The sequence below is a fragment of the Balaenoptera acutorostrata genome, chromosome 9, assembly GCF_949987535.1.
Source record: "Balaenoptera acutorostrata chromosome 9, mBalAcu1.1, whole genome shotgun sequence".
In the NCBI taxonomy this organism is placed as follows: Eukaryota; Metazoa; Chordata; class Mammalia; order Artiodactyla; family Balaenopteridae; genus Balaenoptera; species Balaenoptera acutorostrata.
In genome coordinates this window covers 6733491-6746380 of record NC_080072.1, presented here as the reverse complement: position 1 = coordinate 6746380, position 12890 = coordinate 6733491, and the positions used below count along the sequence as shown (strand labels likewise).

General features: G+C 44.5%; 1 protein-coding gene across 1 annotated transcript in view; it reads left to right on the top strand.

Annotated features, from left to right (window-relative positions):
* Positions 1–78: 78 nt before the first annotated feature.
* PACS1 (phosphofurin acidic cluster sorting protein 1) overlaps positions 79–12890 on the top strand; it is a 158209-nt gene continuing 145397 nt past the window's right edge. The window contains exon 1 of the mRNA XM_057552954.1: positions 79–647. Coding sequence (XP_057408937.1) covers positions 301–647 — 347 coding nt within the window. The 5' untranslated portion in view covers positions 79–300. The remainder of the gene's footprint in view (positions 648–12890) is intronic.

Genomic DNA, 12890 nt, shown 5'->3' with positions numbered 1-12890 from the left:
GGCCCCGCCCCTCGGCGCTGGGTGGGGCGGGCGCGGGCCAGGCCTCCCCGCCCCCTCCCCGGACACGCCCACCCAGTGCTTTGGCGGCGCGAGCCGCAACTGGCAGCGGCGGGCGAGCGCGAGGACCGCGCGGCGCGAGGCCCCGCGCGTGCGTGCAGTCTATCGCTCGCGCGCTCTGGCGGGCGGGCTGAGCAGACGAGTCGATCCCCCGCCGCAGCCGCCGCCGCCGGAGAAGCTTGTGCGTCCGCTCGGCGTCGCCTGATTCCCGTAACCCCCCGCCTCCCTATCCCCGGCCGGGCCATGGCGGAACGTGGAGGGGCGGGCGGTGGTCCCGGAGGCGCCGGGGGCGGCAGTGGCCAGCGGGGCTCTGGGGTCGCCCAGTCTCCGCCGCAGCAGCCACCGCCGCAGCAGCTGCCGCAGCAGCCGACGCCCCCCAAGCTGGCCCAGGCCACCTCGTCGTCCTCGTCCACCTCGGCGGCGGCCGCCTCCTCCTCGTCCTCGTCCACCTCCACCTCCATGGCCGTCGCGGTGGCCTCGGGCTCTGCGACTCCGGGCGGCCCGGGGCCAGGCCGCACCCCCGCCCCCGTGCAGATGAACCTGTACGCCACCTGGGAGGTGGACCGGAGCTCGTCCAGCTGCGTGCCCAGGTGAGCGGCGGGTGGGGGGGACCGGGCCCTCGGGGGTCGCCTAGCCGGGTCTGTGACAGGCCCCCGCCTTCCCATTCCTCCCCGTCCCATCGCCCAAGGGGGCACCCCGACCCTAGATTCCCTTTGGCTGCTTTGCCGCCCGGCCTGGCTCCTGCCTGGCCGCCCGGGACTCCTCCCGAGGGGACCCCGCCCTCTCCTGGCATCCCCACCTTCTGTCTGGGGCCGGGGCCACCCTCTTCCCCTCGCTGAGCTGGGCCTTCTGGACTCTCAGCCCTGGGCCTTCTCTTGTTGATCTGACCGAATCCGGCCTTCCTGTCAGTTTCCCCGTGAAAGTCACAGACTCTTTTCCCGGCCTTGCCAGCTCCCGTGGGCTGTACATATGTTACAGAGATGTGGTATGGATCTCTTTAGACATTATTATTTCCCAGTATACTCGGCATGTGTCAAACTCGGTTGTCACCTTCTGCCAGGTAAAGCCCGTATGGTAACCCTTGGCGCTTCTAGTTTGTCTTCAACACACATGTTCATTTGTACTCCAAATACACACATTCTGTCCCGGACTCTACGTCATGTAAAAGTCCTATTTAATGTGTCTTCAAGTGTGTTTTTCATCCTCTCCTCCCTCCCCACCCCCCAGTAACTGGTCACAACTTCTAGCCCTGCAGGGCTACATAAAATTACTGCCTGTTCCTAAATTCAATCCATTCCTCTGTCTGTTGGAACCATCTGGGGACTTTCCTTCCATTGGTAAAATATACCTGAGTTTGGGATATTTTCTGTTTCTGTATTGGCAAGGCAGTCTTTCTCAAACTCTTTGGGGAGAGTGTGCAACATCCTACAGTTTACCCCTTGAGTAGACATTGTGAAGCTGGTTTCACCCAGGAAGCCCAGAGAAGTGCCTGGAGGTGGTCTTTTTTGTCACCTGTAAACTGAGTTGATTCTGTTGTCTTGGAGTCTGGCTGGCTCCTTACTCTGTCAGCCCTGTCTTGGGCAGATGGACGTGTAAGTGGGGTTGGGGAGCATTGTCTGGTTACATCTTCAACTCTTTATTTTTCTCCATGCCTCCCCCTTTATTTTGAATTGTTTCATGCATGCAAAATTATGTATGTCCTAGAAAGGATTGTAAATAAAAATGACAAGAAGTACATCTCTGTACTTGACTCAGCTTGAGAAAGAGCATTACAATTGTGTTGAAGCCCTCAGGGTGCCACTTCCTGACCACATCCCCTTCTTCCCCCTACAAAGGTAAACATTATTCTGAATTGTGTGTCTATCATTGCCCTGTCTTATAAAATTAGTTTTACTGACGTATGTGCATCTCTAAGCTATGATTTTTAGTTGTGGATGTTTTTGGAAGTTTATATAAATGCTATCATACTGTATGTGTTCTGTGGCCTATTTGTGTGTGTGTGTGTGTGTTTAAACTCAACATAAAGTTCGTGAGAATCAGTGTTGTATGGTGGCTCTAAATATTTTCACTAATGGGTAGAATTTCACTGTATGAATATATCATAAAGCTCCTTTTGATGAACATTTGGGTTGTTTCCTGTTTGTTAATACAAACAGTAATGCTGTAAATATTTTCGTCCAGGACTCTTGGTGCTCCTTGCAAAAGTTTCTTTAGGATGTCTTTACACGTAGGGGTGGAATTGCTGTTTGAGGGATATACGTCTGGAACATTTTTAGATAACGCTGAATTGTTTTCCATTAGCCCCCCTCTACTCTTCGTGTCCCTTGTGTTTCAGCATTCACTTCACTGATTTATACTTTCTTTTTTCTCTGTCCTTTCTTCAGGGTAATCAGGAGCCACCTTAGTTTAATTAGGTTTGGCCAGTACCCTAACACACACCAGACGCAACTGGGAGTTTAGTATGTGGTGGTTTTCCTCTCATGGTCCTAAGCAGGCCTGCCGTTCTCTTTCTGTACAGGCCCGTCTATAGTTGAAATATTCTCATCTACTTCTTTCAAACATAAAAGCACTGGGTCCTTTCCTCCATGGGTCCAGTGTTAGTAATGCATGCTTGCCTGTTCTTCCGTCACATCCATCACTGTTTGACTGGTGACATTTGGACAGCTGCCTTCTCTAGCTTGTTAGATCCGAAAGGCGTGAGCCTACTGGCAAGAAGCTGCTGTGCAACCGAGGGGGATAAATAAAATCACTGATGGCTGTTGATTTCCAGTCTGTCTCTATTGGTCACTGAAAGGTCCACACAATAAATGATTAGCCAAAGAAACAGCCAGGCATACTGATCAAATCAGTCATTGTTTTTTTTGTTTTGTTTTGTTTTTTTAAATATTAAGTTTTTACTTTTTTTTTTTTTTAATTTTTATTTTATTTATTTATGGCTGTATTGGGTCTTCGTTTCTGTGTGAGGGCTTTCTCTAGTTGTGGCAAGCGGGGGCCACTCTTCATCGCGGTGCGTGGGCCTCTCACTATCGCGGCCTCTCTTGTTGCAGAGCACAGGCTCCAGACGCGCAGGCTCAGTAGTTGTGGCTCACGGGCCTAGTTGCTCCGCGGCATGTGGGATCTTCCCAGACCAGGGCTCGAACCCGTGTCCCCGGCACTGGCAGGCAGACTCTCAACCACTGTGCCACCAGGGAAGCCCCAAATCAGTCATTGTTATGTTGACTTGGTGTGAGAACCTTAGACTGTCTTGTTGTTTTCACCTGCAGGGAGCATGCAGTTCTGTCATGTCTACCAACCAATCTTTGGGATTGTCAGCTGTCCTGCTCTGACTTTTTTTTTAACCGGCACCCTTGTGCCTCCCAGCTCTTTGTGGAACACTTGTGCTCTTTGGAGCAGGCTGTTTTATCTGCAGGATGGAAAATAACACCCTGTGGGGAGAAAATGGCCTGCTATTGGCCCTTCCAGTGATTAGAGTCATCCAGTTAATTTGAGGTCTCCTTGGTATGCTTGTTCACGTTGTTTGGAATGTATTGGCAGCGAGCACTCTGTATACAGCACGCTGAGTATCGTCTAGGATTAACATTCTTGTCTTGTATAACTCAAATGAGACACAAATGTATGATTTATATGCACTTGAGAAATGCAAGCATGATCGTATGATCTAAGGTTGGATATGTATAAAATGTCCTGGGATTCAGTCTTGTGAAATTGTCATCCTCTTCCCAGTGCAGGGAAACGAGTTGAAAAGTCGAGTGTTAGGAAGGTCAGACTCCTTTTCTTGATCCCTGTAGAAATATAATTTACTTTCGGAAAAAAAAAACAAACTTTCTCCTTTATTAGATGTTTAAATAAAGTTGTTGTTTCTCAGGTATGTACTCTGCTCTGACTTAACAGCTACTAAATTCTCTCAGAATCCACAGTATTTTTTTTTTACTTTTTATGAATGAAGAGCATACCTATAGTTGGCTTTAAAATAACGAAATTGTTCTTTTCATTGCCATTTTTACCAGCATTTTTTTAAAATAAAAAGATGGTTTTTGTCCTGATAGTAGATTTTTATTCTCACAAGGAATTTCAAAATTTTAACTGAAATATAATTTAACTGAAATATAGTTGACATACAATATTATGTTGGTTTAATTTGCATTTGATTTGACATTTGCATACATTATGAAATGATCACCACGATAAGTCTAGTAATCGTCTGTCCCCACACCAAGTTATTACAGTATTATTGACCATATTCCTTATGCTGTACATTACATCCCTATGGCTTAAAATAAAAAGATCAATACATGTCCATGATTAGAAATTCAAGCAGTACAGAAAGATGGAAATGGTAAAGGAAAGCCCCAGCCCTGTGTCTCTTCTCACTCCCCAGAGGTAATCATTGTGAAATACAGTTGGCTGTTGAGATTCTGTCACCAGCAGGTAGGTCTGTTGCAGTTCCATTATGAAATTCACGGCTTTGGAAGTTGACGCTGTTTTCCCTCCACACTAAGGAGTGCTTCCTTGTCTGTGGTCCAGAGTATGGACGGTGGTGTGGCACTGTCGTAGGCACCAGGTGGCAAGATGTTAAAGGAAGGGTTCTAGAGTCTCATTGACCCTTTCTCTTAGGTCTTTGTATGGTGACATTTCCCTTGATGTTCTTTTCTCTTTTTGAGTTGCTTAAGTAGGAGAGACTGAAAAATTATTCAATTTCCTAAGTGTACAAAATTTCCTCAGGGGTGTAAAACTGACTATCAGGAGACAAAATGTGCTCTGCTGTATCACCCACTAACTGTATCACATTTGTCTTTGAGTACAGAGCACATTTGCATATCCTTATCTCTGTGTGTGCTTAGGGAAGGAGTTCAGTGGTTATCAGTCACATTTCTCCTTTAGACCACATTTGAAAAAAAAAAAAAAAAAAAAAAAGGGAGGTGGCCATGGCTAAGTTTGTGTGACTGTCCTGCAATAGAAGTGTTAATTTCATGAAGGCACTTGAGGCCAGTTACCCCTCTAACCCTGAAAGCACTGGGCAAGCCAGGATGTATTGCTGTTTGTGCTTCCTGTGTGCTAGGGCAAACTCTCCCACACCTCAGCGTTTTCATCCATTGGTTGGGAATACTTTTACTTACTATCCATTCCAAGATGTGGGTGAAATAAATATAAAATAGGACCTATAGATCCACAGGAGAAAGTACTTCTTAAATGATAGCTATAAAGTAAATGTAATTGATCAAATAAGAGAGAGCTGTTGAACTTTCTTTTATTTCCCTAGCGTTAAAAGTCTTGGAAGCTTATTTGTATCTTAGAAGATTTGAATTTCACATTGTGAGTGTTGTAATAGAATATGCTCTCTATCGGAGTAATATAATCCACCGTCCCTGTGGAAGCTCAGATTCCTTAAGTCAGAAAGAGAATGACTTTCACAGAGTCTGTCTTACATGTATTGATTTACAGATCTTTTGGACACATTAGTGGTTATGTGATTTCCTTTTAAGCTAGATTTCCAATTTCTTAGCTGAGCCAATAAGCTGCCACTGTTATTACGGTTGGTGCCGGCTCTGTGTGCACCAGGGAGGTGCAAGCCAGAAAGCGTTTGGGCTGTGTCTTTTCACCGCTTCACCCCAGGAGGCTTGTCCTGTTTTGGCCCGGACTTGAAGGCTCCGTGGGTCCTCTGAAATTTGGAGTCGGCTTGACTTGGACCTGTGGTGTCACATTCTGGGAGTACTTTGGGAATCCAGGGAAGCTGTAGGAATGATTGCAAGAGTTGGTCTTTTTCCAGTGTGAGTTCGGAGTGGTATTAAGGGCTCTTGAGAAAAGACAGAGTTTGAAGTTGGCCTTAAAATGTCTTTCAGAGCCCACTGGGCTGGAATTGAGCAAGACGGTTTGGTTCTAGCTTGGCGAGCCCTGACGCAGTCCTCCCTTCTCCAGGCCTAATGAAAGGAATAACCAGCATAACTTCAGAGGGCTTTAGGGAACCAATGTGTGTGCCTGGGCACCAACTCTGGAGTCATTCACAGGGCAGTTATCTGATTAGAAAGCCTGCTGGACCTGCCTTCCCCTTTACGTTATTACAAAGCAGAGAATAGCTGTAGTCACAGCCTAGGGAGCCACTTAGGCAGACACGTGCCTGGCCTCTCCCTTGGGGAGCGCAGTAGAGAAGGCCAGTAAAAGATGATGTATTGTTGCTGAGCTTCTATAGCTTCTAGAAGACAGTTACTTAAAACATCTTGTTTGACATTCAATTATGTCTTAAGATCATAGGCTATTTCATCTTTAAAGCTGTGCTGTTCAATACAGTAGCCACTAGCCACATGTGGCTGTTTAAATATTAGTTAAAATTGAATGAAATTTAAAATTCTCTTCCTTAGTTGCACTGGCCACATTTCATTTCACACCAGTCACATGTGGCTGGTGGCTGCCATATTGGACAGGGCAGATCTAGAACATTTCCAGGACCACAGAAAGTTCTGTTAGATAACACTGTCTTAGAGAGAATATTGCCTAAGTATGGGCATTTCTGGTATTAATATTTATGGCTTCTCCTTATTTGTTTAATTAGACTGAGTACCCAGTCTGTCCTCTTCCAAGTTATTTTAAAATGTCCCCTTTCTTCGCTATTCCAAGGGCCCATTAGTTTTCTTTTGTTAGTTTTCCCCCTTTAAGTGTTGTTACCTTCTAGTCTGCTCACTTCCTCCTGGAGGGAATTAGCTTCCTGGTGCTTCCCTGTCATATGTTTCTCACAATTTTAGGTCTTAGTCAATATCTACAGAGAAAACTGTCTGGAGGCGTTCACTCCAAAATGGTTTTGGATGGTAGGATTATGTGTGATACTAATTTTTGTCCTTGTGTATTTTTTGGTGATTTCCAGACTTTCTATAACAGACATGTATTACAGAAAAGACCAGTAAATGTTGTTTTAAAAAAATATATTTAGGGACTTCCCTGGTGGCGCAGTGGTTAAGACTCCACCCTCCCAACGCAGGGAGCCTGGGTTCAATCCCTGGTCAGGGAACTAGATCTCACATGCATCTCACCTGCTGCAACTGAGACCCCGTGCAACCAAATAAATGAGTAAATATTAAAATTAAAAAGTATATATATATATATATTTAAAGATGCATATCAACTCTTCTCGGTTGTATACGTACCTCAAAGGAGGGAACCTTACAAATTTTATATCGCGATAAAGATGTAAAAAATAGGATTTATTGACTGGATGACGACATTGGGGGGAGCTGAGGTTTCACTCCACTCACCTTCCTTTCTTGGTTCTAGAGTTGCTTGTTCATCTTTATTGATAGCAAAAATGGTGACTGGAGAATGCTCTAGCCTGCTGCCCACCTCGTGGTGTGTGGATGGTGAGGAACAGGTGAGGAGGGGGCATTGACAGAGGCACATTAGTTATTTGATGTCCGTGTAGCTTCTTTTATTTTATTTTTATTTTTTATTTTTGGCCACACTGTGCGGCATGTGGGATCTTAGTTCCCTGACCAGGAATCGAACCTGCGCCCCCTGCATTGGGTGCGCTGAGTCTTAACCACTGGACCGCCAGGAAAGTCCCATGTAGCTTCTTTCAGATTGTAAAGTTTTTAAATACATTAAAGGTCAGAATATCTGAGTTTAGTTCTAGCTTCACCAATTTTTCTGACCCCGAGTACTGTTCTTCCTCTTTTCTCCTTGGAAGTAATGATCCTCCACGACTCCCAGATGAACCTGTGTTTCATTCATCCTTTCAGCGCTTTCAGTTCTGTAAACAGAGGCACTAGGTAATATCCAGAGCCTATTTTGGCAAAAAAATTTTTTAGAACTGTGACAGACCTCTTAGCAGTTACACTGTGAGTGGTTTACCCTGTATGTTTTTTTAGTGACCTGGTGCAGGTATAGGTAGGCGTGAAAGGAGTGATGTTTTAAAACTTGGTTCCTATTACAGCACCTGCTCCTGTCTTCTTAGTCTGCAGACTCCTCCGAATGGCAGTCTGCCTCTCAGAGCAGTATTCCGAGCAAGACTCCCCCCAGGTAACAGTTTGGATGTGGTAAGCGGAATGTTAATTGTCCCTGAGGAAATTTAGTCTGGTTATTGTGCTTAGATGTAGGAAGGTGTTTTTTCTTTACAGTTTTTCTCCAAGACTGTGTGTGTGTGTGTGTGTGTGTGTATGTGTCTGGCTTTGAGCTTCCTTTTGTTCCTTTTTTTATAAACGAGACAGAGATTCTTTGTAGTGTTTTTTTTGTTTCTGTTTTTTTAACAGAAAAGGCTTAGGACATCAGTTGTCATTTATTTGGTCCCTCCTCCCGGACCTTTTCCTGTCTGTTGTTTAGAAACACCAAATGGCTTCAGGGGTTAGATAGTAGCTTTTTCCTCCCATGTCTGTGATTTACGGTGCCTGGAAAGCACATCGCACTCCCTCCTGTGTAATTCTACCCATCCTCTGCGACCCTGATCTCCTCCCAGAAGGTAACCACTAGTAGCAGTTCAGAGTGGTATGTTAAAATGAAAATCAGATCATGTCACTCCCCTGTTCATAATCTTCCCAATTCATTCATTTAGCAAATGCTTGTAGACCAGCCAGCATGTGCCACAAACAAAATCCTTGATCTCATAAAGTATACATTCTGTTGGGTGAAGATAAGAGACCCTATGAAATAACTTTTCATCACACTTAGAGTAAAACCCTTTTTATGACTTCGGAGATACTTTGTGGTGGGACTCTTCCCGTGGCTTCCACCTCATTGCTACCATTCTCCCCATGCTCACCTGGCTCTGGGCAAGCTGGGCCTGGGCACGGTCACCCTGCCTTTGGGCTTTTGCACTTGCTGTTCCCTCTACCCGGAACGCTGTGTCCCCAGATCATCGTGTGGCTGGCTCCTGGGTAGCATTCAGGTCTCAGCTGACCTGCTGCCTTGGAAATCTTCTCTCACCTGCCCATTCCATTCTGGGAGTTTATAAATCTTCTTCACACCAGTTACCATCATCTGAAATAATCCTGTTCATTACTTTACATAGTAGTTACTTTATAGGTGCTTAATGGATACATTTGTCAATGAACAGTGCCTGTTTATTTGTAAAGTTTATTGAATGAAACTCTATCCTACACAATTCTTTCATACAACAAATATTTTTTGAGTATTTCTATATGCCAAATACTGCTCCAGGTGCTGGGGAACCAGCAGCTGGTTGACGAAGTCCATTCTCTCCTAGAGTGAACATTCTTGTGGAGGGAGACAGATAATAAACACGTAATTAGGTCTGTAGTGAATAGTCCGGTGGTGAGTAGTGCCATGGTGAAAAACAAAGCGGAGTGGGGACTTGAGAGGGTTGGGTAGTGTGGTCAGAGAAGGCCTCTGGTGAGGTGCTGTTTGGGCTGATGCCTGGGTGAGGTGAACCAGACTGCTGAGCGTCTGCTGTGTGCACAGCACCTCCACAGGAAGGGAAGTCAAGGCCCAGGGAGGTGAAGGCAGTTCTGCAGGGCTCCCCAGTTTAGAAGTAGGTGGAGGGCTTCCCTGGTGGCGAAGTGGTTAAGAATCCGCCTGCCAATGCAGGGGACACGGGTTTGAGCCCTGGTCTGGGAAGATCCCACGTGCCATGGAGCAGCTAAGCCCGTGCGCCACAACTACTGAGCCTGCACTCTAGAGCCCGCGAGCCACAACTATTGAGCCCGCATGCTCCAACTACTGAAACCCGTGCGCCTAGAGCCCGTGCTTTGCAACAAGAGAAGCCACCGCAATGAGAAGCCCGCGCACTGCAACGAAGAGTAGCCCCTGCTCGCTGCAACTAGAGAAAGCCTGCGCACAGCAATGAAGACCCAACGCAGCCAAAAATAAAATTAATTAATTAATTAAAAACAAACAAACTTGGTGTCCCCTGAGCTCTGTCTGGTTCTCATGGTTGACAAATAATATTTAATGCTTTATACTTTGTAATGTTGGGATTACAGAATGCTGCTTTATTACCAAATTATAGACAGTGAGAGGCTTCGTAGCACAGTGGCTACAGGTGTCAGTTCTGGAACCAGTTAGCCAGGATTTTAATCCTGACTCTATTGTTTACTGTTTGAGTGACTTGGGCAAATTACTTAACCTCTCTAACGCTTAATTTTTCTCATCTTGTAAAATGGGCATAATAATTGCCCCTACTGTTCATTTATTATGAGGATTAAATGAGATTAATACACGTTAAGTGCTTATGTGGCACATAGAAAACACTTAAAAATGTTACTATTACTCTTGCTGTCTTTACTGCCAGCCTAGCTTCTCTGTCTCTCCCCGACACCCCTCGAAAAACTGCTTTCTGTCTAGAATCAGGGCAACCTTGTTTATATTCTGATTTCCTCAGGGGGACCATTACAAGGTCTTGGGTTCACTTTGGCCACAGATCCTGCCAAACCCCAAGCTTAATAGACTAGAAAGTCAAAGGAAAATATTTTGGTTCTCTGAAGCAGTGGCTGGGTCGGGATCCTGTTTCTACATCCTGCCAGCTTATATGAACGGAAGAGATGGTTCAGGCCCGGCCTGCAAACCACAACTTTGTTTTGAGCCAACTTGACTTGACAGCTTCCCTATTCTACCTGCTGACTTCTTTAGCTCTGCTTTGGCAGCCAGAAGAACAACTAAACCGCTTTACAGCTAGCCATTTATCACCAGTAAAAGCTGAGCGACTCCTAGGAAAATCAGGATTTAAACGGAGTTGATCTTTTTTCTCTTTTCTCCTTAAGCTTTCCTTTTTATGTCTCAAACTATAGAAAAACTGTATTTTACTTTTGTAGGAGGACCTGATAATACATTTAAGGCCTATTGTGAAACATTTGGATCTTTGTATACATGTCAGTTTTCTCCTTTAATAAGCACCAAGACTTTTTATCTTCCCATTTTGGTTAGAAACCCGCAAATATATTTGTGTGTTTCTGGTTCTTCCTTGAGAATATATAAAGCACCGATTTACCTCTTCTCAAGTGTGGATGGTCGTGATGAATGGGACCCTCATGGCGAACATCAGGGCTTGAAATGAAGAGTGTGGTGCGTAACTGTTTTTAAAGTCATATGTTTGCTTTTTTAGTTCTGTTTTTGTCTTCTTTTCTCCCTGTTGCTATCAACATGCCTTCTTTCTGCTTTGTTGCTTCTAATATTCCATGAGCTGAAGAATCATATAGTCAAATATGTTAAGTAGGAATGGGCTCTGAATATGAGGCTAAGAGTAATGGGCAGTGTAATCTGAGAGCATGAGATCCACAGCAGGGCTGTTTTGCTCACCTCGTGGTCCAGTTTGTGCTCTAGAGGTAGGCTTGCTGGTGAGTTGAGGGTGAGGGTTTAATCTTCTATTACTATTATGGATTAGTAAGTAAAGCCCTATATCTCGTGCTTAGTTAAATCTATTTTGATTACCTCTGGGCAAGTTACTTTTTCTCCTGATTTTTTTTTTACAAGTGGGGATACCTTTTTTGGCCTTGTTGATTTGTTATGCAGAGAAACAAAATATTTGTAAAATGTTTGAGCATCTATATTCATAGAAATCATTACCTTAACATCTTTGGGTAATGGCAGTGAAACTATGAATATGATGGTATGGTATTTGTAGGCCTGATTTACATTAGTCATCATTTACATTGTCTCTGCAAGTAGGTTTTTGTTTCGCACTTTCAGGTCGTATCCAATAGAATGTGGCAGCGTAATCTACCCTAAGTCTGTTGTTTAATAAAATTGTCTCCTCAAAATTAAAATATGTGGAAAGTAGACTACAGCATTCGGTCATCCACGCCATGCACTGTTTTTGCTGTGGATGAAAATGAATAAGCAACTCTGGAAACCAGCCTCCTCTGGCAACATAAAAGCTCTGTGGCTATTAATGGATTTAATTGTATTTCCACTCTGCCACCAAGATGTGCAATAAATTGTTTATGCCCTTATCTTTAATGGGGAGAATTGTTCATTAACTGCATATGATATCATTATCCCTTTGTTTTTATTACTTGTAGATAATCCCCTCTATCGTTCCTTTTTTAAAAAAAAAAAACTTATGAAAAGGAGCAGCTAAAATGTTATTAAACATTGCCCATTAATCTTTTTGGTTGACTTTTCTCTCCATGGAGGAAAAGGGAAGTGTCATCTCACTGGGGAAACAAATGCTTGGGTTGGAAATGGGACATGATCTGAACTAAGATTTGGCGTAGGATTAGTTTGGTGTGCTTTGGACTTAGGCCAGTGATGTGTTTGCGTATGTTCCAGGAGGGCCTCGTTCTCAGGCAGCCTCACTGATAAACGAGTGCCACGTCTCCGTGTGCTGAGGCGTCGTCTGATTGGAGTCCATTTAAGAGAACGTTGTATAGAACGTTTGTGATGCTGGCTCTATTTGGGTTTGGGTTTTGTTTTGTTTTGCTTTGTTTTGTTTGATGCTCATTCAGGTATTTCCTCCTATTCTTATAATATATCTGGAGGAAAAAAGTCAGCAAGTTGCTATCATCTCTTTAAAACCATGTGCCAAAAATGCTTTGGCTCTAGAATCGGGTTTCTTATTTGGCTTTACCTCACCATGTGGGTTTGCATAAGTCTCTGTGCGTCCTCCTCTCCCTAATAGTAACTTCATTTAGTTGGCAGGTACTCACCGTGCAGCAACCGTATGCCTAGTCACCATTTTAGACACCGAGGAGAGAGTGCGTAATAAAACAGGCAAAATCAAGCTCTCCTGGAGGTTACCTTCTAGGGTCAGAGGGGGCAGCAGACAATAAACAAATGAGTGAGCAAATGGTAGGGTATGTCAGATGGGGACAATTAAAGCAGGAAAGGGGTACACGTGAGGCAGAGAGTGTTACTGTTTTAGAAAAGGTAGTTTAGAAGACGCCAGAGAAGGTGAGTGA